The sequence below is a fragment of the Lynx rufus genome, unplaced genomic scaffold, assembly GCF_022079265.1.
Source record: "Lynx rufus isolate CCGP_SWC_20201006 ecotype Redwood Valley unplaced genomic scaffold, mLynRuf1.p SCAF_4, whole genome shotgun sequence".
Lineage (NCBI taxonomy): Eukaryota > Metazoa > Chordata > Mammalia > Carnivora > Felidae > Lynx > Lynx rufus.
Window position 1 is genome coordinate 116,052,568 of NW_025814856.1, and position 23,913 is coordinate 116,076,480.

A 23,913-nucleotide genomic window follows, 5' to 3' on the forward strand; every position below is an offset into this window, starting at 1 on the left:
GGGGCTTGAACTCACAAACCTGAGCTGAAGTTAGATACTCAAACGACTGAGCCACCCGGGCGCCCCAGGAGTACATAAATATTAACGTCTTGATTTTGGTGACTGCACTGTGGTTATGTGGGAGAATGTTTTTGTAGGAAATACAGGAACTATTTGGGTGATGGGGTATCAAGTCTGCAATATAGTCTCTTATACTGTATTTGTAAACCTTCAATAAGTTTCAAAGTAAGTGAATTGAATAGATTTTTTTTTTTTTTTTTTTTTTTAATAAACTAGGTTAGGGTGCCTGGCTGGCTCAGTCAGTCAGAAGGGCATGTGACTTGATCTCGGGGTCGTGAGTCTGAGCCCCACGCTGGGCACAGAGATTACTTTAAAACATTTTTTTTTTACATTTATTTATTTTTGAGAGACAGAGAGAGCACAAGTGGGGGCAGAAATAGAAGGAGACACAGAATCCGAAGCAGGTTCCAGGCTCTAGGCTGTTAGCACAGAGCCCAACACGGGGCTCAGACTCACAAACTGAGATCATGACCTGAGCCGAAGTCCGACGCTTAACCGACTGAGCCACCCAGGCACCCCTAGAGATTACTTTAAATAAGCTAGGTTGTACCAGTTATTCCCAGTGCTTTGGTAGATTCCATTGTACTCAAAATCCAAAGATGTGAGCAAGAACTATGACCAATCATCCTAAACCACCAGGGATAAACCTGTATTCCAACAAATTCATATTCATTGCCTCCTTGCAACTAAGCAGACTGGGAACCAGGGGGAGAGTAGGGTGTCTCACCATACAAAGGAAAAGACAGTTGTAGGATTTTGTGGGGAAGATGGATTTTAGGTAAAATTTGGTAAGCTCGAAGCAAAGCAGAGTTGTGTGTAAAGGCATCAACATCCAATCTGGACTGAGAAGTGGATGTAGGGTCGTTTTCTTGGAAACTACAAAATTAAGAAAAATATGGAATGCTCTTTTCAGGAACCTGAAGTTCCACACCTGGGTAGAAATCGATGCTACTTCTCTGTCTTCGCTCCTCCAAGGAAGAGTGGGATGTTTCATTCTTAAGAAAACAATTTCAAATAGCGGTGTTTATGTGGACTTTATTTTTTTTTCAACGTTTTTTATTTATTTTTGGGACAGAGAGAGACAGAGCATGAACGGGGGAGGGTCAGAGAGAGGGAGACACAGAATCGGAAACAGGCTCCAGGCTCTGAGCCATCAGCCCAGAGCCCGACGCGGGGCTCGAACTCACGGACCGCGAGATCGTGACCTGGCTGAAGTCGGACGCTTAACCGACTGCGCCACCCAGGCGCCCCTATGTGGACTTTAAACAACTAACTTTCTCAGTGTAAGAATGTAGTGTTTATAGGAGTTGTTATGATACTTTTCAGTTGCTGTCTGTCCTTGAAGGAACCAGTTTCCTGTTAACCTTATAACTGGCTTTATGTGTTACCCACCTGATGAATGGCTGGGCAGATTTTTGCTTCCTCAACAGCAGAAATGAAAAGTACGACTCGGTCTCTCAAACTACAAGTACTCCTGTCCTCCAGGGCCTTGCTGAAGATCTGTTTCCTTAACCTGCTTTCTTCTCATTTCCGACCCTCAAGCCTCCCTTAAAGTCGGAGGCCTAGTACCACGAGCAAACACGCCTCTTTCTCCGCGTTAACCATCCAAACATTCCGCTTTCCCAAGACAAGCTCTGTGAGTGGGGGCCGCCCCATTCTTCTCAAACCCTATTGGGTAAAACCCACGCCTCTCATCCCAGGGCGGGACAAGAGAGAAAGGGGCGCGAGAAGATGACATCACGGTAGCGGGGTGGGACCTGTGGTTGCACTGGGCTCTCCTTCTGCTGAGGGTGCCGCCTGAAGACCGTTCCGTGGGCGACGCCGTCGCTATGACCATTTGTCAATTCTTCCTTCAAGGCCGGTGCCGCTTTGGAGACCGGTGCTGGAACGAACATCCCGGCGCCGGGGGTGCGGGCGGGGGACGGCAGCAACAGCCCTCAGGTGACGTTCTCCCCGGTCCTACGCCGGTAGCCGACTAGGGGAAGGCCTGGCCCGGGGCTCGTCCGGTTGGGAACGGGCGTCAGGCGTGAGGCCCGCCACTAGGCTTTGCGGCGCTGTGCACCAGTCCGGTGACGCTGAGTTGCTGGCGTCGTCCCCTCTTCAGCCCCGCCCACCGGGCTGGGTTCAGGTTCTCTCCGACGCTTTTATTAGCTTGTTAGTCCCTGGGTTGTTTTTTGTTGAGGGGATGAAGACAGGGACTTGGCCTTTGTTACTAATGCGAAACAATGAGTTTTTAGGTCGGGAGTACGTGGAAAGCTACCTTGTCTGTGGGTGGTAATGGTCCGGAGAATTGGTGTAGGTCGACCCAGATGCCTCCTTGCTTTACTACCCTTCTGAGTACTTTATTTTTTTCCCTTGTCACCTTAAATATAATTTTTACCAAACTTTTTTCCAGAGAGAGGCTAGCAACTGGGGTCAGAGCCTGGATTCTTAACTTTGGAGAAGTTGCAAACTCCTTTCAAAATCTAATAATAGCTACAAAGGTATACCCCAGGTGAATGTACGTGTTCATAACATTGGGGGTAAAATTAGAAGGGTGGGATGCCCAGTTAAGAACTGTGAGTTATGAGGGAAGGGGGGTGGAGGACCGCGTTGACCTACTATCTGGGCCTTAGTGATTGTCAAAGTTTTTGGAATATTTAAGCCAATCGTGGATGATGTGAAAGGATGGTGTTCAAGATGAGGAGGGAACAAAAATGAAACCATATTACAATGCAAAGTTTTAAAGTTCAGATGAATAGTTAGGTTTTATTTTCTAAGGATTGACGGTAGCCCTTGACAGTGTCACAAGATGCTGACCACCTCTCCTACTCTTCCTTTCCTTCCCTCTTGTGGGACTGTTCATCCAACTCTTCATGTTGCATTGTGGTTTCACGTCTGATCCCTCCTCGTCTTGGAGACAGTCCTTTTGCATCACCCACCATTAGTCTAGTGAATATTCCAAACCAAAAATTATGACTCGGGGTTTGATAAATGTGAGTGTATTTCCTAGAAAAACCACTTAATATTTGACATTCTTTGAAGACTCACTCTAAATGTAGTAATTAAAAAATAAATGTTGAATGGATTAATGGTTGAAGAAAGTGTAAATGAAACTCATTAAGTAAACAGTGTATTTAGTTCCCAGAAAGGAATGCTTCTAGAATTAATAAGTGAAGGCCAAAAGCTATATACAAAAGAAAGAATGAATTTCTTCAGGGTGTCATCCCCCAAAGGATTTGAAACTTCAGAAAAATAAAATACCATTAACCCTTACATGAGGAATCTGGCCCAGCAATCTGCTCCTTTTTCTCATTGGTTTTATTAAGTAGTTTTAGAAATGGGAGATGAATTTTCAAGAAGGAATATATCTCCCATCACTCCAGTTTTTAATATATTTCATGGCATATCTCCTAATTCAGTCAAAAACAAGGTGAATTATCTTGGCCCCCACTAGGAAGTGATGAGTAAATGAGGTACTTTAAGTGAGAAGATTTTTTTAAATACAGTGAGAGGAGAGAGTCCTCTTGGCTCATTTCAATAATTATGAAATATTAGAATCTGCTCATAATAGAACTCAATTCATTTTATTCACATGTAAATTATAATCTCCCTATGAAAGAGAGGTGGGTAATGGTGTTTTCCCAGAGGGAAGATGGAGTCAAATAGATTTAAGCATCTATTCAAGGACAGAGGGTAGGATCTAATTTTTTATATTCAACAAACTCTTTAATACATTGTTCATTTTTCAGACTTTACTGCTGTGTAAGGGCCCAGTAGGAGAGCAAAAAATGGTAAAGACAGAACTTTTTATCCTGAAGGAGCTTATGATTTAAGATAGATCCCAAATCCATTATCAAGCAATTATTTATTTAATAAGCTTATATCATCTTAACTTAGTAATATATCATTATTTTTCTATGGATTTACAGGCCTCTCAACCTTTTTAAGCAAACAAACAAAAAATGCCACTAGACCATTACATGATGTGTTGGTTACAAGTAAATATATAAATCAAAAATGAAGGATTTTGTGATTTAAAATGAGTGGAAATGTGCTTCTTAAATCTTTGCATAATGTCTGCACATAATAAGGCAAAATGTAATGAAATTTTTAGAGTTTTAAAAAAGGAGTTGCCAATAAAATTGTTTTGTTTGTTTGTTTTCAGGTAGTAACAGACGTGGATGGAATCCCTCCAGCCAGAGATACTCCAGTGTTATCCAGCCATCCAGCTTCTCCAAATCCACACCATGGGGGGGCAGCAGAGATCAAGAAAAGCCATCTTTCAGTTCTTCGGATTCTGGAGCTTCAAATAGCAGGAACAGGGGGTTTGGACTATCCCAGAATCCATTTGCTTCACCCAGCTCTGATGAGCAGAAAGATGAAAAGAAACTTCAGTAAGTGGAAGCCTTCAGAAAAACTAACTACCCATTTGCTTATTTTTTTCAAAAGTACCTATAATATTTTCTTTAAAAAAGAAGTAATACATTATTAAAAAATCAGAATAAGCAAAAAGCACCCATGATCCTATTACTCAGAGATAACTATTTTGCATATGTCACAGTAGACTTTATTTCACTTAAAAATGTACTACCTTGGGGCACCTGGGTGGCTCAGTCAGTTGATCATCCAACTGGATTTCAGCTCAGGTCATGATCCCAGGGTCATGGGACTGAGCCCCACATCAGGCTCCACGCTGTGGAGCCTGCTTGAGATTCTCTCTCTCTCTCTGTCTCTCTCTCTCTCTCCCTCTCTCCCTTTCCCTGACTTACACACTCTCTCTCTCTAAAGTAAAAATTAAAAAAAATATTGGTCACCTTACCATACCAGTACAGTGACTCTCAGGGCTAATTTTTTTTCCCACTTTTCTATGGCTAACACTATATTGTGAATATCTTTCTAAAGTAGTTCTGTTTAAATTTGTTGCAAATTATGAGGTCTTTGCAAAGTATGAGGTAATTTAAGCTATTTGTAATCTTGGTGGTACTTACAACATCTGGCATTTTTCTTTCTAAAATTTTTATTTCACCTACCCCATTGAAACTGATTTCATTTGATTTCCTTCATTACTGTGGAGTATATTCCTTATGATTTCTTGATCATGGTAGAATGTATGACTGGTGCCAAAATATTCCCTGACTCTCTGTAACTGTTGCCTCAGCTCCCCGCTTGAGGACAGAACTTAAATATACTTGTTAGTCTTTTATTTCCCGTAATAAATTAGAACAAGTGGTAAACATTTTGAGCGATGTACTACATACAATTGATTTTTTAAAGGTAAAAGAGCAAATAAAGCCTTCCTTCCTATATTTGATGTTGTAAAATAATTTAAAAATTATTTAAAATTCTGTGATAGCTAAAATTTTATTAATTGTAGCTTTTTGGATAGTGGAGGGAAACATTTAATTTAGAGTCAAATCTGTCCACACCTTTGCCAATAAAATAACTATATGGACATGGGTCTGTTTTCCGTTCTGCAAAATATGAGAATTAAACAAAATGGTCTCTAAAATCCTGCCCACTTTATTATTTTTTTTTAATTTTTTTAAACATTTATTTATTTTTGAGACAGAGAGAGAGCATGAACGGGGGAGGGTCAGAGAGAGGGAGACACAGAATCCGAAACAGGCTCCAGGCTCCGAGCTGTCAGCAGAGCCTGACGCGGGGCTCGAACTCACGGACCACGAGATCATGACCTGAGCCGAAGTTGGCCGCTTAACCGACTGAGCCACCCAGGCGCCCCAAATCCTGCCCACTTTAAAAAGTTTAAGGTTCTGGGTGCCTGGCTGGCTTTACGTGGCTAAAGTGTCTGATTTGATCCCAGTTCAGGTCTTGATCTCAGGGTAGTGAGTTCAAGCCCTGCATTGGGCTCCCCGCTGGGCTTGAAGCTTACTTAAAAAAAAATTTTTTTTTAACAAATTAAATAAAGGGACATCTGAATGCCTTGGTCAGTTAAGTGTCTGACTCTAGGTTTGAGCTCAGGTCATAATCTAACAGTTCGTGAGTTTGAGCCCTACATCGGCTCCTCACTGATGGCACAGAGCCTATTTGGGATTCTATCTTTCCCTCTCAGAGTTTCTGCCCGTCCTCTGCTCATTCTCTCTCTCTTTCAAAATAAATAAATAAACTTCGAATACATACATACATACATACATACATACATAAAATTAAAATGTCATGGTTCTGTATTACTCATATGGTGCTTTGTGTCTTTTTCCAGTTAAATGGCCGTTGATGTTTATGATAACAAAGATTAAAGTTAGTATTGTATATCTTATTGTATTTTAGTTCTTTAAATATGTATAGTTGGATAGTTCTCATTTAATAAATGTATTGGTTAATGGTTCAGCTTACTAGAAAACCAAAACTATAAACTTTTTTGGTATTATATTTTTTTGTTTTAATTTTTTAAAATTATTTTTTAATATTTATTTATTGTTGAGAGAGAGACACAGAGTTCGAGCAGGAGAGGGGCAGGGAGAGAGGCAGACACAATCTGAGCAGGCTCCCAGCTCTGAGTTGCCAGCACAGAGGCCAACGCAGGGCTTAAGCTCACAAGCCATGAGATCATGACCTGAGCTGAAGTTGGCTGCTTAACTGACTGAGCCATGCAGGTGCCCCCTATTTTCATTTTTAATGTTTATTCATTTTTGAGAGAGAGAGAGAGAGAGAGAGAGAGACAGAGTATGAGTGGGGAGGGGCAGAGAGAGAGGGAGTCACAAAATCTAAAGCAGGCTCCAGGCTCTGAGCTGTCAGCACAGAGCCCGACGCAGGGCTTGAACCCAAGAACCACAAGATCATAGCCTGAGCTGCAGTCAGACCTTTCACTGACTGATCCACCCAGGCGCCCCTAATTTTTTTTATTTTAAAGAGCTCTCGAGCAAAGGAGAGGGGTACAGGGAGGGAAAGAGACAGAGATAGAGGATCCCAAGCAGGCTCCCCACTCAGTGTGGAGTCCAACACAGCTCAATCCCACAACCCTGGGATAATGACCTGACCCAAACCAAGAGTCAGATGTTCAACCAACTGAGCCACCCAGGTACCCCAATATTACAATATTTAAAATCATGAAATATAGTTCTTATTCTATAAATTCTGCTTTAAAGAATACTCTTCAGGGGCGCCTGGGTGGCGCGGTCGGTTAAGCGTCCGACTTCAGCCAGGTCACGATCTCGCGGTCCGTGAGTTCGAGCCCCGCGTCGGGCTCTGTGCTGACTGCTCAGAGCCTGGAGCCTGTTTCCGATTCTGTGTCTCCCTCTCTCTCTCTGCCCCTCCCCCGTTCATGCTCTGTCTCTCTCTGTCCCAAAAATAAATAAACGTTGAAAAAAAAAAAATTTAAAAAAAAAAAAAAAAAGAATACTCTTCAGAAAATACAATTGAAAAAATCTGAAATTATATGTTTACTATAATTTACAATTTGAGTCATTGAAAATTATAAACAATAAATTTTAACAAGCAGATTAAAAAGTTCCTTTGCTCTTTTTTTTCCAGAGAAGGAATTATAAAAGATATGGAAGTTTGGGAATCATCAGGGCAGTGGATGTTTTCTGTTTATTCGCCAGTGAAAAAGAAGCCTAATATTTCAGGTAATTGAGAAATTGTGTTTTATAACTCTTAGTTTCTAAAACGAAGGTCATGCTTAATAAACTAATCTCAAACTTAGCTACAGTTAGGAGAGTTTAGACATTGTTTAAAGTATTCCATTTTTCTGGCGGAACTTCATAATTCAGAGATAGAGATTAGAAGATACAGTTTTTTGAGGGGGCGCCTGGGTGGCTCAGTCCGTTGAGCATCCGATCATGATCATGACCGGTGATGATCTCGCGGTCTGTGAGTTCGAGCCCCGCATCGGGGTCTGTGCTGACAGCTCAGAGCCTGGAACCTGCTTCGGATTCTTTGTCTCCCTCTCTCTCTGCCCCTCCCCCGCTCATGCTCTGTATCTTTCTGTCAAAAATAAATAAACATTAAAAAAAATTAAAAGAAGATACAGTTTTTTTAAAGTATGTAGTTCTCATGGGAAAATAGTGAAATCAGGACCCACCCCAATTCCAATTCTGTAAGCCCCAAAGAGTCTCTGCCTTCTTGGTTCCCTATAGGTACAACTTTCAAAACTCTTAGCTGCTAACAGTGAATAGAAGATTCACATCGTTTTTGTCATTAAGGCCTTGGCTGCCTGATTCTCTTCTCCCTTCCCTGTATTTTCTTCCAAAGATAGTTATTTTTTGTAAAGCATGTTGAGACCTATTCTGGAGATAGCATGTGAAGGTAAAGAGCTTTAGCTTGGCTACAGGGATAGCATTTCTTTAGAATACCCTTTTTCCTCCCTGTTTTCTTTTGTGCGTAGTCCCTAAGCCCTTTCTGAACTCAAACCTAGAGCACCACACTTTTCTAATCCTATTTTGGGTGGTCCTGGGACCTCTGTGCTGTTGAGTAAATAGCAAGTACCTCGCAGATGAGAGCCCCTGCAATCCCTCAGAACTCTGGGATCCCTACTCTGTCTCAGCTCTGCCTGCTTATTCCCTCTGAGCATTTGTCACACCAGTCCTTAGTTATTTATTCACTCAGCTGTTCACCAAAATATTTACTGAATTTCCTTTGTGCCAGGCCCTATTCTAAGTTCTAAGAATATAGTGATGAGCAGGATAGACAAGTTCCCATGCTTACAAAGCTTATGTTCTTGAGGGAGGGAGACAGTAAATAATACAAATAAATCAGATAGTTTTAGATAGTGTTTTCTATAAAGAAAATAAAGAAGTACTGAACCTTTTTTAATCAGTTTGGAATTAAACCTAATGTCTAATGCCCTAAAGCAATGGTTCTCAAACTGTGGAATATAGATTCCTACGAAGGATTGCCAGATAAAATATGGGACACTCGGTTAAATTTAAATTATTTTTTATTTAGGTAAACAAAAAATATTTTTAGTATATGAAATCCCATGTAATATTTAGGACATACTTATACTAAAAAAGTATTTGTTATATATCTGACATTGAGATTTAACTGGGCATCCTGCATTTTTTTTAATGTTTGTTTTGAGAGAGAGAGAGAGAGAGAGTGCTTGTACACGGGGGAGAGGTGGGGGTGGTGAGGACAGAGGATCTGAAGTGGATTCTGCGTTGACAGCAGGGAGCCCAGTGCAGGCTTTGAACTCTCAAACTGTGAGATCATGACCTGAGCCGAAGTCAAACAATCAACTGAGCCACCCAGACACCCCTGGGCATCCTGTATTATTTGCTAAATCTGGCAGCCCTATTCCTGAGACCCTTTTAAAGGTTGTACAAATTTGGGGTGCCTAGGTGGCTCAGTCAGTTGAGCGTCCAACTGTTGATTTGGGCTCAGGTTATGATCTTACAGTTTGTGAGATCCAGCCCCACGGTGGGCTCTGTGCTGACAGCATAGAGCCTGCTTGAGATTCTCTCTCTCTCCTTCTCCCCCTGCCCTCCCCTTCTCACTTGTACTTGAGTGCACACACACATGCTTTCTGTCAAACTTTTTTTAATTTTTTTTTTTTCAACGTTTATTTATTTTTGGGACAGAGAGAGACAGAGCATGAACGGGGGAGGGGCAGAGAGAGAGGGAGACACAGAATCGGAAACAGGCTCCAGGCTCTGAGCCATCAGGCCAGAACCTGACGCGGGGCTCGAACTCACGGACCGCGAGATCGTGACCTGGCTGAAGTCGGACGCTTAACCGACTGCGCCACCCAGGCGCCCCTGTCAAACTTTTTTTAAAAAGCCTCTACAGGAGCGCCTGGGTGGCTCAGTCGGTTAAGCGTCCGACTTTGGCTCAGGTCGTGATCTCAAGGTATGTGAGTTCAAGCCCCGCATTAGGCTCTCTGTGTCAGCATGGAGCCCACTTCAGATCCTCCCTCGCACTCTCTCTCTCTGCCCCTTCCCTGCACTCTCTCTCTCTCTCTCTCTCTCAAAAATAAACTTTTAAAAAAAATAAATTTTAAAAAATTTTCAAAAGGCTCTACAAATTCAAAAATATTTTCATAATAATACCAAGACATTAATTGCCATTTCACTCTGTTGACATTTGCACTGTTGGTGCAAAAGCATTGATGGGTCAAACTCCTTGTATCTTAGCATAAATCAAGGCAGAGGCAACATAACTGTACTAGCAGACTACAGTAGTCAATAAAAAAAAATTTTTTTTTTAATTTTTATGAGTAATCTCTACACCTAACATGGGACTTGAACTCCGGACCCTGAGGTCAAAAGTCACATGCTCTTCTGACCAAGCCAGCCAGGCACCCCAATAAAAAAAACTTTTTAATGCCATTTTCACTTAAAGTTTTTGATGAAGAGGTAAAAATACTGATTTTATTAATCACGACCCTTGAGTGTACACCTTAAAAAAAATTTTTTTTTAATGTTTATTTATTTTTGAGAGAGAGAGAGAGAGAGAGACAGAATGTGAGTGGGGCAGGGGCAGAGACAGAGGGGGAGACACAGAATCTGAAGCAGGCTCCAGGCTCCGAGCTGTGAGCACAGAACCCAACGTGGGGCTTAAGCTCATGAACTGCAAGATCATGACCTGAGCCGAAGTCAGTCACTTAACCAACTGAGCCACCCAGGCGCCCCACACTATTTTTTAGAGAGAGAGAGACAGAGACAGAGAGAGAAGAAATCAAGCAGGCTCCACACTCAGCACTGAGCAGCATGCGGGGCTCCATCCCATGACCCTGGGATCATGACCCGAGCTGAAATCAAAAGTCAGATGTTCAACTGACTGAGCCACCCAGGTGTCCTGTATGCACACTTTTTTTAATCTGTGTGACAAAATGAGAAGCACACATGAAATGCTTCTGCCACGTACTCAGATATGATGGTTATCTTCCTTGAGGGAAGACACAGAGTGATCCTTTGAGTTGTGAGCTGAACCAGCCACTTTTTCCATAGACCGTTTTTACTTGAAAGAATGACTGACAGCTATGGTTATCTAGACTTAGGAATTTGGCAGCATTTTCTAAAAAAACAAATGGAGTGAGTTTGTTGCTTCAAAGAAAACAACTGTTTATTGCCAGTGACAAAATTCAACTTTCATGTGAGAATTAGAATTATGGAAAACTGTTTTCTGCCACTATCAGCTTGATGACTTAAATATCTCTTTAAGTCTCTTCTGATGAGATGGACAGTGACATTAACAAATAAGAGTTTTTTGATATTGTAAAATGGCATGTGGCAATATTTGAAAGTTCTAGATGACTCAATGAACCAGTAGTTTCTAAATGACAATGTACGATGTTATAAAAACATGCATGGCTGAAAAATTCATTCTAAGCACAAGATAAACCACTGGATTTAATATAATAATACAAAAAGTTAATTAATATTAAGGCTTAAATTTACATTATAGCTAAACTTGTAAGAACCTAACACCACAGTTACCTGAAAAGATTATTAAAGTCCTCCTTCCCAACTCCCTATCTGTGTTAGAACAGATTTTCTTCATACACTTCAGCCAGGTAGTATATTGCAACAGACTGAATGTAGAAGTAGATATAATAATCCAGCAGTCTTCTCTTAAACCAAACATTAAAAAAATTTACAAACAGACCCTCCATCAGCAAAGAGATGATGACTCACTGAAAGCTCAAAAGAGGGTTAGCATTTTTTAGCAATAAAATATTTTTACATTAAAGTATGCAAAAAAACATTTACAAACATAAAACAGTGCCATCATCTCACTAAATTTTTATTTTTTGCTTGAAAAATAGTTTTTTCATTTATGTTGATATGTAATTCAACATATGTTTAATTCTGGCATTCTTATTTTTATGTGAATTAATAAGTATGTTCTATTATTTCTTATTTTTCATTTTAAATATGGTAAATATGTATATTATAACCTATATAAGCAAAAGCTCTTTGGCATTGTTAATGATTTTTAAGAATATAAATGGGTTTTGAGACCAAAAAGTTGGAGAACTGTTCTTAGACATCAGTTGTAATGAATTAACTCTCTATGCATCTAAAATGATACTGCTTTTTTACCCCCTTGGGATAACTGTGAAAATAGTCACTCAGATAATTTTCTGTGTTCTGTGGTTCAGATGAGGAACAGCTGGAAGGAGGATAAAGTAACTGGAGGGACAGTTTTTCTTTAGAGTAAGTTATCCATTCTTACAAAGCAGGATTGGAGCGGAGTCCTAAGTGAGAAGAAGGTGTCTCTTATGGGAAGATTTGGGGAAAGCATTCCTGGCAGTAGGAATAGCTAGTGCACAGACCCTTGTAGGAACAAGATTGGCAAGTTTGAAGACAAGTGAGGCCAGAACCCCTGGAGGAGAGTGAATGAGAGAAAGAGTAATAGGACATAAGGCCATAGAGTCAGCCAAGAGCCAGATCATGTTGGACTAACTGTACAGGACAGCCATGTGGAGCTTTAAGCAGAAGGACATGATCTGATTAGAAAAAACTCAGTTGGACTGTTGTATGAAAGAAGTGGTCTGTAGGGAGTGCTGTGGGGTGAAAACTAAAATAGTGGCAAGGAGATGAGTTAGGAGACAAATGCTGGTGACTGACTGGGTTAGAATCACTAGCAGTGGAGACAGAATTGGTCAAATTCGTAGTGCATTTTGGAATTAGAACTTGGCAGGATGCTGATTAATTAGATGTGGGGAAAGAGATAAATACAAGGAGATTCCTAGGTTTTTTGGCCTGAACAGTTATTAAAGATGGTATAACGACAAGTTGTTAGAGGGAATCCAAGGTTCTAATTTGAACATTTAGTCTTTTCTTTATTCTGGGGTGTAGAAGTCCATGGAGTTAATGATATCTGGGTTACAAGTAATTATCTGTAGGAAATATCCTGAATGTTGTTTTTCCTTTCTTAAAAAGTTTCCTAATTATAAATTTACAGCTGTTGGCATAGAAAACTTGAAAAACACAGAAATACATAAATAAAATAAAGATCACCTGGTGTCACAAAGATAACTATAATATTTCAGATTATTCCTTTCAAAATACGCACACACAACCATATTTCCTGTTTGTATATATATAATTAGGACCATAATCTAGTTTTGTATTCTACTTTGTTGTTTTCAGTTTGTCTCTATTACTAAAAATACTAGAATGAACACCTTCATACATAAAACTCTTTGATTATAGGTCTGATTATTTTCTGAGGTTAAATCCTAGAAATTCTATTAAGGACAGAAGGTACAAACATATTTAAGGCATTTGACACGTACTGACAATTGTCCTCCTAGAAAAGTGCCTTTCTGGTTCCCTTAAAGGCAATTTAGGAGAATGTCAATTTTACCACACCCTTACTAACAATAAATACCATCCATTTTTAATTTTTGCCATCAAGTAAAGTATCTTATCTGTATTTTAAGTTGTATTTTTAAATTGAACTTTTTTTTTAAAGAATTTTTTTTAAGTTAGTCATTTATTTTGAGAGAGGGACAGAGAGATCAAGTCAGGGAGGGGCAGAGAGAGGGAGAGAGAGAATCCCAAGCAGGCTCCACACTGTTAGCACAGAGCCCTATGTGGGGCCCAAACTTACCAATTGAGATCATGACCTGAGCAGAAACCAAGAGTCGGATGCTCAACTGACTGAGCCCCCCAGGCGCCCCTAAACTGAACTTTTTTATTTCACTTATTTACTGGCTATTTGAATTTTTTTGTGAATTGCCTGTTTATTATGTTTGCTCCTATTTGTTTGTCCTATGGATTTGTAAGTGTTGTTTACACATTGACATTAGCTCTTTTCCTGTCATATATGTTAAAGTTACTGTTTTCCATTTGCCTTTTAATTTTGCTTATTATAGTTTCTGGCATACAGAATATTATTTTAGACAGAAATTTGAACGTATATGTAGTTAACTCTTGTATTATTCCTTACACTCCATTTATCTTTAGAAAATTTCCCCCTTTAAATATCAAATATACAACTATATTTTATTTTAATCTTACACTTTATTAAACATATAGGCTTTGAAATTTTTCCTTATGATTATGAAAATTTTTTTATGATCAACGTTAGCATATATTCTTGTCTAGGACTTCTAGCTTTACTATACTATCAAAAGTACTGGTATTTATTTTAAAGATTCCAATTGATTCCTCACTTCAGGTTTTACAGACATTTCACCAGAGGAATTGAGGCTTGAATACCATAACTACTTAACCAGCAATAACTTACAGAGTTATGTAAGTTTGTTTCCTATTCATCTACCTTAATACCAGATTAGCTGTTAATTATAGTCTTCTCTGTTTGTAGTGGCTTGCTTGTACATTGGCAAAGTGGATGAGGTCTAATAATTTTTCTCAAGACAAGGCTATTTTTATTTTCTAAATTACTTTCTTTGAAATTGGTTGGTTATCTAAAATGGTAATAATATATTTTGACTATATAACTAGGAATGTCACTATTTTTCTTGCAAATTATCCAGTGATCGGTCATAGAAGTCAGACCCTTTCATCATTTGACACTTATGGAGCATCTGTTAGGTACAGACACCATGATGAATTCTAGAAAAGCAGTGAAATAAGACACAGTCTGTGGTACAGATTAACATTCTCACATATGAGATGTCAAAAAATAAAAAAGCTGGAGTTCAATAAGTTAGTGCTTAAAAGAAATGACATGAAGTATATTTTTGTGTTGTTTACGGTCATGATCATGCATTTCAACTAGTATACATGTTTGTTCCCATCCAGATATAACTACCTCTGTGCTGCCACATTACTTGAAATTCTAAACCAGGTGACACAAGATTTTGGAGAACAGGGAGGGAACTATAGCTGGAGCATCTTGGGCAAATTGTACGAGTAATGGGCCATAAAAATGTTTTCTAAACTTGTGATTTTAGCAAATAAAGACATGAAGTTAGAGAGACTAACTTAAACACTCAGAATTGACTGATTATTTTTCTGTCTTCTCTCTTTAGCTAAATTCCCTCCAACAGTTAATAAATCAGTGGAGAAACAGAGTAAATGAACTGAAAAATCTAAATACATCGGCTAACATAGCTTCGGTGAGTATTGGGAGAGTTTTCTACAGGGAAGTGTCTTATCTATTACTTTTTTTGCAGAGAATTTCACTTTGGATTTAGAAAGCAAAGCTAAAGTTCTCTGTCAAGAATTATGATACACATTCTCAGGATTGTATCATTTAAAATCACAGTCCTGGAATTGCTTTCTCTCTGTTCCTCAGTCAGAAAAGCACAGGTAACTTTGCTTTCCTTAGGGTAAAGTTTTTGACTTAAGTAGTCTAGTTTTGAAAATGTTACATAAATTCAAATATACCAGGTTATTAGCATTTACAAAGAAATTGCCTTAAAAAATGATCTGAATACACATTTAGACTACTGTTTGCTTTTGTGACTGGAAAACACTCACCATCTATTCCCTGACCTATATAGAAATGCCTTTAGTAGATGTATACCCACTTGTCTCCAAAGATACATGATCCTGACTATAGCATATTCATTATCTTGGTCAATAAAGTTATGATGTTTTTATTCCCATTAAAACTTCTTAAGGACCTTATTTTGAAACAAGATATTTAGAGTTTCCCAGACGATTTATATCTCTACCTTCTAAAAAGGATATGATGGTTGTCACTGCCTAACTTAGTAAATGACTGTGTGACAGTTGCAGTGCTCCACCCCTTTCTTAAATATGTACTTCCTAAATAGACTCTTGGGTAAGCTAATTTCTCCACCATTTAGTTGTTATAATGCCATTTAAGTTTAGTAGGACTTCTTGAAGGATTCTGTCCGTACATGAGAGGTAGCCCACCATCACCATTACTGATGTAAAGGGGATAACTGAGTCCAAAGAACTACACAACTACCCTCAGGGTTAGAAGTTCCTTGCTCTTTGCCACTTTTCTGGGTGCCCCTCCATAGGTTAAGATCTTGGACAGCCCCACCCACAGTGGGCTTAGCATATATGAGTAGTTCATTCTTTATTCTTTTAATCCAGTGTATGAATATATGTTTATCTGTTTACCTGTTAATGAATATTACACTGAAGGAGAGAAGCTGGACCAAAAAAAAAAAAAAACTACATACTATGTGATTCCGTTTATATGAAACACTAAAGAAAACAAACCTCATCTATAGTGATAGGAGATGAGTTCTTCCCTGTACCTAGCGTTTGGGAGAGAGTTGACTGAAAAAAACACAAGGGAACTTTTAGAGGTGATGGAAATGTTCTAAATCTTGATTGTGGTGGTGACTAGAAGTTTGTCAAAACTCACTGAAATACATATATACGATGGATGCATCTTATTGCGTGTAAACTATACCTCAATGAAATTGATTTTTAGAAAATGCTATTGAGGCTTCCAAATAAGAGAAATCATATCTGTTTGAGTTAGTTAGGAAAAACTTCTTGGAGGTAAGGAGTAAGGGAAAAGTTCCTTGAAAGGGATTTTAAAGGAGTGCCTGGCTGGCTCAGTCAGTAGAGCATCCGACTTTTGATCTCAGGGTCATGAGTTTGAACCTACATTGGGTGTAGAGATCACTTAAATAAATAAAACTTAAAAATAAAATAAAAGAAAGGGAGATTGAGATTTCACTATGCAGAGATGAAAGATATTTCTAGAGTAGAAAATAGTAAGAACATAAAGTATTTTCAAGGAATAGGAAATGTTCAATAGATTTTAATAGTAAGTTTTTAATTATGTAATTGTGAATCAATTCAGTTCAGGCATCAGAATAAGTAGACTAGGTAGCCTCCAAAGGCCCTTTGCCTGAAATCTAGATTTTTTGATAATCAACCTAGTCATTAAAATGTATTATTAAATTTTTTTGTCTGATTTTAATATAAATTCATTGAAGAAATTTAGAAAATATTTTGGAAGCATAAGTAAAATTAAAATCACCCATAATTCATCACTCATAATTCATGAGTTGCTCTTAACTCATTGAAATTAGTCCATTTTTTCCTATGCGTATTCATATTGTGGGCATTTTTCTATGGTAAACATTTTTAAATGCACATTTAAAAAAATTTTTTTAACGTTTATTCATTTTTGAGAGAGAGTTGGGGGGGCGGGGTGCGCAGAGAGAGAGGGAGACACAGGCCCAAGCAGGCTCCAGGCTCTGAGCTAGCTGTTCACACAGAACCCAATGCGGTGCTCAAACTCACAGAACATGAGATCGTGACCTGAGCTGAAGTCGGATGCTCAATCAACTGAGCCACCTATGCGCCTGGTAAGTGCACATTTTTAAAATTTAATTTGGCTGTGAATTGAGAATTATTCATCAACTAATTTATTATTTGCCTGCTTTTTTTTTTTTTTTACAGCTCTCAGATGTAAAGGGTGGAGTAAATCAAGCAGCAGCTACATTTGGATTTGGCAGTATGCAAGGAATAACATTTGGGCCACCAGGTAAATGATAAAGTGATGCAAGACTTTATCCATTTTGGAAACAGGATTTTAGAGGTTTCAGATCATAAAGTCTGAAGGTGTGTTTAGGGACATTAAATTACCATTGCAGATTCTACTGTCTTCCATAATGGAGTTTCAAAGAATTTGGCTCATCAGTCATTTGTGAAATGGAGGTCAGATGGAGCATGTTTTTTGAAAGACCCTATGGCTCAAGCTTTCAAAGTGTATTTTAGGAGTTTTTTCAAAAGTTTTATAGGAATACATAGTAACTGTTGTAGCAGCACCACAATTGAGGACCTTCTTTTCACTGTGTATAACAGCATAGTATTGTCTCACGTGGCAATACTGTGTCACTTTTTGTTTTGGGGTTTTTTTTAGTTTAAAGGACAAATTTTTTAAGTTAGGACACAGGTGAACAATGGTTCTTAGAGACAAATAAAATGCAAAGTAGGACTGAGGGTTTCAACTGTCATAAAAAGTATGCAAAAAATGGCAACTCAGGAAAAATTTAGGCAAAACCTAGAGATGTCGATTATTAGAGTATGATTTCATCATATTCATCTTAGTTGAGAGCTGGAAGGGGCTTGAGAATCACTCCATCTATACAGGAGGAAACTGAGATGAAGTGACCACTCTGTATTTGCTTAAAAGAATATAGCTGGCACGCCTGGGTGACTCAGTCGGTTAAGCATCTGACTCTTGGATTTGGCTCAGGTCGTGATCTTGCGGTTGGTGAGATCACATCCTGCGTTTGTCTCTGCACTGACAGCATGGGGCCTGCTTGGGATTCTCTCTCTCCATCTCTCTCTGTCTCTTTCTCTCTCCCCCCTCCCCAAAATAAATATCTTTTTAAATTAAAAAATTTTTAAATAAAAGAATATAGCTGAGGAAAGAGTCTTTGATAATGGATATAGCTGATTTACTTGGGGCACACGAGCACAGAAAGCGAAAGTCCACCTCCTAATCCCAGAAGTTTCTCAAAGCTGTTTCCATGAGTGTGGATAATCATGGTACAAATGAGATCAGTACAGCAGAAAGACAGGACGACAGGGTTTTAATGGGTTTGTTCTAGCTGCTTCTTTTCACTTTTTCCAATAAAGCTTCTCAACATTCAAACATGGCAGAAATAAGAAAAAAAGGAGGGGTGGTTAATATGGTTACATTTTCTGACTTATCATAGGTTATTTTTTCCTTTTTCTGGTTTTTGTAGGTTTTCCAGTGCATAACAGCAGCAGTGCTAATGCTCAGAATTTTAGTTTTAAACCAAGCTCTGGATTTGCCTCTGCCGCTTCTGGAAGTCCTTCTGTGTTTGGGAATACTCCAGCGTTTGGAGCCGCACCCCCTGCCAGTTCTGCCATCACTACTTCCACTCCAACATTTGGATTTGGGAAACCTGCAATCACATCTGCTGCTTCATTTTCTTTTAAAAGTCCTGCAGCTTCCGGTTTTGGATCACCTGGATTTTCAGGATTTCCAGCTCCCATGGCAGCAGGCTCTGTTGGAGCCCCAGCCTTTGGAAGTGGCAATTCTGTGGCTGGTTTTGGTAATCTAGGCTCACATTCTCACAGTGCTTTTTCCAAGTCATCCAGTGACACCTTTGGAAATAGCAGCATATCCACCTCTTTACCAGTCTCAAATGGCAGCATCACAACAGATAATGTGTTATTCACACCCAAGGATCAACTAACAGCAGAAGAACTGGAGCAGTTTCAATCCAAGAAATTTACTCTGGGAAAAATTCCATTAAAGCCACCACCTGTGGAACTTCTAAATATCTGAAAGGACAATTTTAAATACAGAAAGAACAGCTCTTAAAGTTGTTTTGAGTGGTTCATATATAATTTCTCTGAGTGGTTCAAATATATACGTATATATGTACATATACACGTTTAAGGAATATAAGCTTTCAATAGTAACTTCAGGGGTTTTGAAATTCAATATTTTTTTCATAAAAAATACTCAAGAGGTTTTTTTTTTTTTTACTTTAATTATGAATGGAACTGGAAAAACTGTCCGTGTGCACTGAATAAAGTGCTTTTCTCATTCTACATCACTTTACTGTCATACCCTTTAAAGGTTTACCTGTAAACATTTTTTTTTTTTTTTAGGAAGGAGATCTTTCCTAAAGCCATTAGGGGAAAAAATGCTTAAATATGTAGCTTATTTACCAAATAAACATCAGTAGCATCACTTTCCTTTATGTTAAAATTCTCTTAAAGAGAAATAAGTTTTTAAACGGCAAAAATGTATTTTTCAGGTCTGTGGAGACATTTTCCCCTCATAATTTTGTTTCCCCCTCAGTTTTAACTTTCTCATGGACCACTATTTGAGTATTCATCATCAGTTTTAGGCAAATTCTTAAATGGGCCCAGGATTGTAAGAGAAATGGAAATTGTGGTCTCATGTGAATAAATAGTGTCTGTGGTGGGGTCAAGATTCACCAGCTCTAGTGAACTTCTCTTAGAATTCTCATACATGTTGGGTCTCCCTGTGTCCTTAGATTGAGAGAGGAATGCTTCTATCTCTTATGCACAGTTGACACAAGAAGCCAAAGACTTGTCATGAGTTGAGGCATATGTATCAGAGTTCTGTGCTCCTCCCTCAAGCCTCCAGAAGGACATAGCTAGCACTACAAGAGCAGTTACCTGACATAGATCTGGTGTTGAGCTGATATAAGTGAAAACAGAATCTTCCCTAATAAAAGGCACCCCAAATGATTTTAGCACATATGCAAAGCATTCAGTCCTCAGAGGATCCAGTCGTTACTTCTTTCAAAGAACTATATGACTCCCAGCTAACAGTTCTGGAAACCCAAAATTTGGGATTGAATCTATAGCCAAGGGGTATATGTTTGGAACCATTCTTGGTGTTGAAATGGTAAATAGATCCTAAGTTTCTGCTTTGGTCTCAAGCTCTAAAGACTTTTCAATGTTTATTCCAACTTACAGATGACGCCAGGAATTTCCTACCCTAATGGAATGAACCCTGTGCTACCAGACTTACCAGTCTCCCATGGGTCCCAGCTGAACTTCCCAGTGTCCTGGAGGCTCTGAGGATGCAGGTTAAGGGTCTAGTGTTTCTAAATTTGCCTGATGAGAAGGATTACCTGAGGTATTTGTTAAATTATATATCCAGAATAATACATATCCATAGGGCTAGACCTGGGGATGTGTTTTTTACCAAGTGTTTCATGAGATTCTACAAGCAAATTTAGGAAACAGGGGCCTATCTAGTTGCATATACACTACTCCGTAATACGTGATTTGGGAGTTCTGTTGTAATTGCTGAAGTGTATTTTATGTGCTTTCACGCACACGTGCTCACCTCCCCCACCCCCCACACACGGTGTGGTGAACTTAATGAGATTCAAGGTTGTCAAATAGTGCTGCTGTCAAAAAGCACAAAGAAGTGCTATGGGTTACTTAACAGTGTGAGGAACTAAAGCAAAGATGTTTACACAGTAGAAACCAGCAGTGTGCGTGCATGCCAGTATCAGGAGTCCAAGAAGGCCAGCTTAGACCTGGCTAAGAGGCAGCAGTGCTTCAGAAAATAGAAACAGGTACCAATGAGGTAGTGGCCAGGTAGATTGAATTTCAAGACCCTGAGAGCGAGTGGAAGGGAAAAAGCAACCCCAAGAGCATGTGCTACCATCTAGATTTATTCAGTAAGGCAGGAACCAATTCTGGGTGAGCTGGTCTAACTGGAAGGTACACCCCCAAATAAGCAAAATCCACCTCCCTTCACAGCTGCTGCAATGGCTGTCCCTGTTTACCCAGGATGGGAGCAAATTACAGAATTGCAAATAAGGTTTTATTACAAGTAAACTTATTTAACCAGCTTGGTTGTCTGATCACAGATTAGAAGTCTAAGAGCTGAGAGCTGATTAGAAAAGGAGAGAAAAAAAGCTGAGATTATCACTGTTAAAAAGGCATAACATGATTTAGCTACACAGTATTATTCATAAGAATAAAATAATTCAGTCTAGTGTCCAACAATACTAGACAGCCTTTCTAAATGGCCTAAAAGAGGGGTGCTTGGGTGGCTCAGTTGACTAAGCATCCGACTCTCAGTTTCAGCTCAGGTCATGATCTCACAGTTTCATAAGTTCATGCCCTGCATGGGGCTCTGCGCTGACAGTGCAGAACCTGCTCGGGATTCTCTCTCTCCCTTTCTCTCTCCCCTCCCCCTCTGTCTCTGTCTCTCTCAAATAAACTTAAATGACCTAAAAGATAGAGAATAACTTGGAAAAGACTTTCTTCTGTAGTCAATGGACAAAAGCCTATTATAAAATAGTATGTATAGTGTGGTCCATTTTAGGGGGAAATTGTATATTCATAGGGAGAGGAAAGCCTGAAAGTTCATAATAGCTCAGATTTATTACTGTAAAAAAAAATTCACAATATTAAATTTATCATCTTAACTATTTTTAAGTGTATAGTAGTGTTAGGTGGTGTGTACAACATTCACATTGTTGTGCAACAGATCTCTAGATCTCTTTCATCTTGCCACACTTGAAACTATCCCACTGTTTGTATGAACCGCATTTTCTTTAACCATTCATCTGTTGATGGGATTTGGGTTGCTTCCACCCAATGGAAGCTACTGTAATAATGCTGCAATGAACACGGGTGTGCAAATATCTCATTGAGATCCTGCTTTAAATTCTTCTGGATATATTTCTAGATGGGGAATTGATAAGTCAATGCAACTCTTATGTTTAGTGTGTTGAGGAACCTCTACACCACTTTTCACAGCAGCTGCACCATTGTACATTCCCAGCAGAGTTCCAATTTCTCCACATCCTCTCCAACACTTACTTTCTTGTTTTGATAGTAGCCATCCTAATGGGTGTGAGGTGATATCTTATTGTTGTTCTGATTTGCATTTCTCTTGTGATTTGTGATATTGAGCATCTTTTCAGTTGTTTCTTGGCCATCTGTATATTTTCTTTGGAGAAGCGTCTATTTAAGTCCTTTGCCAATTTTTTAGTCCAGTTATGTTTTCTTCTTGAGTTGTAGAAATTCTCTATATAGTCTGTATATTAACCCTTTATCAGATATATGATTTACAGATATTTTCTCTTATTTCATAGATTGCCTTTTCACTTTCTTGATTGTTTCCTTGCACAGATGGAAGTTTTTTCATTTGATGTAGTCCCATTTGTCTATTTTTGCTTCTGTTGTCTGTGCTTTTGGTATCATATTCAAGAGACCATTGCCAACTCCAGTGTCATGAAGATTTTTCCTATGTTTTCATCTAGGAATTATATAGTTCTAGGTCTTACATTTAGGTATTTAATCCGTTTAAATTTATATATATGGTGTAAGGTAAGAGTCCAATTTCATTTTTTTTGCATGTGGATATCCAGGTTTCCCAATACCATTTGTTGAAAAGACTGTCTTTTCCCCATTTTGTAGTCTTGGCACCTGTGTCAAAAATTATTTGGGTATATATATGCAAGAGTTTGCTTCTGGGCTCCATTCTGTTTCGTTGGTCAATACATCTGCCTTTATACCAGTACCATACTGTCTCATTAGTGTTGCATTGTGTTATGCTTTAAAATCAGGAACTGTGAGGCTGCCAGTTTTGTTTTTTTTCAAGATTGTTTTGTATATTTGGGATACTTTAAGATTCCATATAAATTTTAGGATTTTTTCCTACTTCTGCAAAAAAAAAAAAAAGTATATATATATATATACACACACACACACACACACACACACACATATATACATACATGTATGTATGTATACATGTATATAAAAATATACATATATATATGCCATTGGGATTTAATATAGATGGCATTGAATATTTACATCACTTTGGATAGTATGTATATTTTAAGTGTATTAAGTTTCCTGTTCCATAAACATGGGATGTCTCTATTCATTTGTATTTTCTTTCTTTTCTTTAGCAATGCTTTATAGTTTTGAGTGTACAAGTCTTTTACCTCCTTGGATATGTTTATTCCTAAATATTGATGCCATAGTAAATGGGATTATTTTCTTCATTTCCTCTTTGTATTAATTATTGCTAGTGTATATAAATGTAACTGATTTTTGTGTTGACTTTGTATCCTGCTACTTTGCTGAAAATTTTTTTAAGTTTATTTATTTTGAGAGAGAATGAACATAAGTGGGGGGAGGGGCAGAGAGAGAGAGAGAGAGAGAGAGAGAGAGAGAGAGAGAGAATCCCAAGCAGTCTCCACACTGTCAGCACAGAGCCTGACTCAGGGCTTGACCTCACAAACCATGAGATCATGCCTGAGCCAAAATCAAGAGCTCAACCGACGAGTCATCCAGGTGCCCCTTTGCTGAAATTATTAATTGTAACAGTTTGTGTGTGTGTGTGTGTGTGTGTGTGTGTGTTGAGTGTTTAAGGTTTTGTACATATAAGATCAAATAATCTGTGAGCAGAGATAATTTTACTTTTTTCCTTTCCAATTTAGGTACCTTTTATTTTTTTTGTCTAATTGCTTTGGCTAGCAATTCTAATACTATGTTGAATAGTAGT

The 23,913-nt window shown here is 38.7% G+C and overlaps 1 protein-coding gene across 1 annotated transcript; it reads left to right on the forward strand.

Moving 5' to 3' along the window:
• Positions 1-1,849: 1,849 nt before the first annotated feature.
• Positions 1,850-19,445, forward strand: NUP42 (nucleoporin 42). The gene is made up of 7 exons (XM_047097207.1): positions 1,850-2,001; positions 4,208-4,436; positions 7,531-7,625; positions 14,128-14,204; positions 14,945-15,031; positions 17,313-17,397; positions 18,608-19,445. Exons 1-7 carry the CDS (start codon positions 1,890-1,892, stop codon positions 19,174-19,176), a joined length of 1,254 nt encoding a protein of 417 aa, XP_046953163.1. The 5' UTR covers positions 1,850-1,889; the 3' UTR covers positions 19,177-19,445.
• The last annotated feature ends 4,468 nt before the right edge of the window (positions 19,446-23,913 follow it).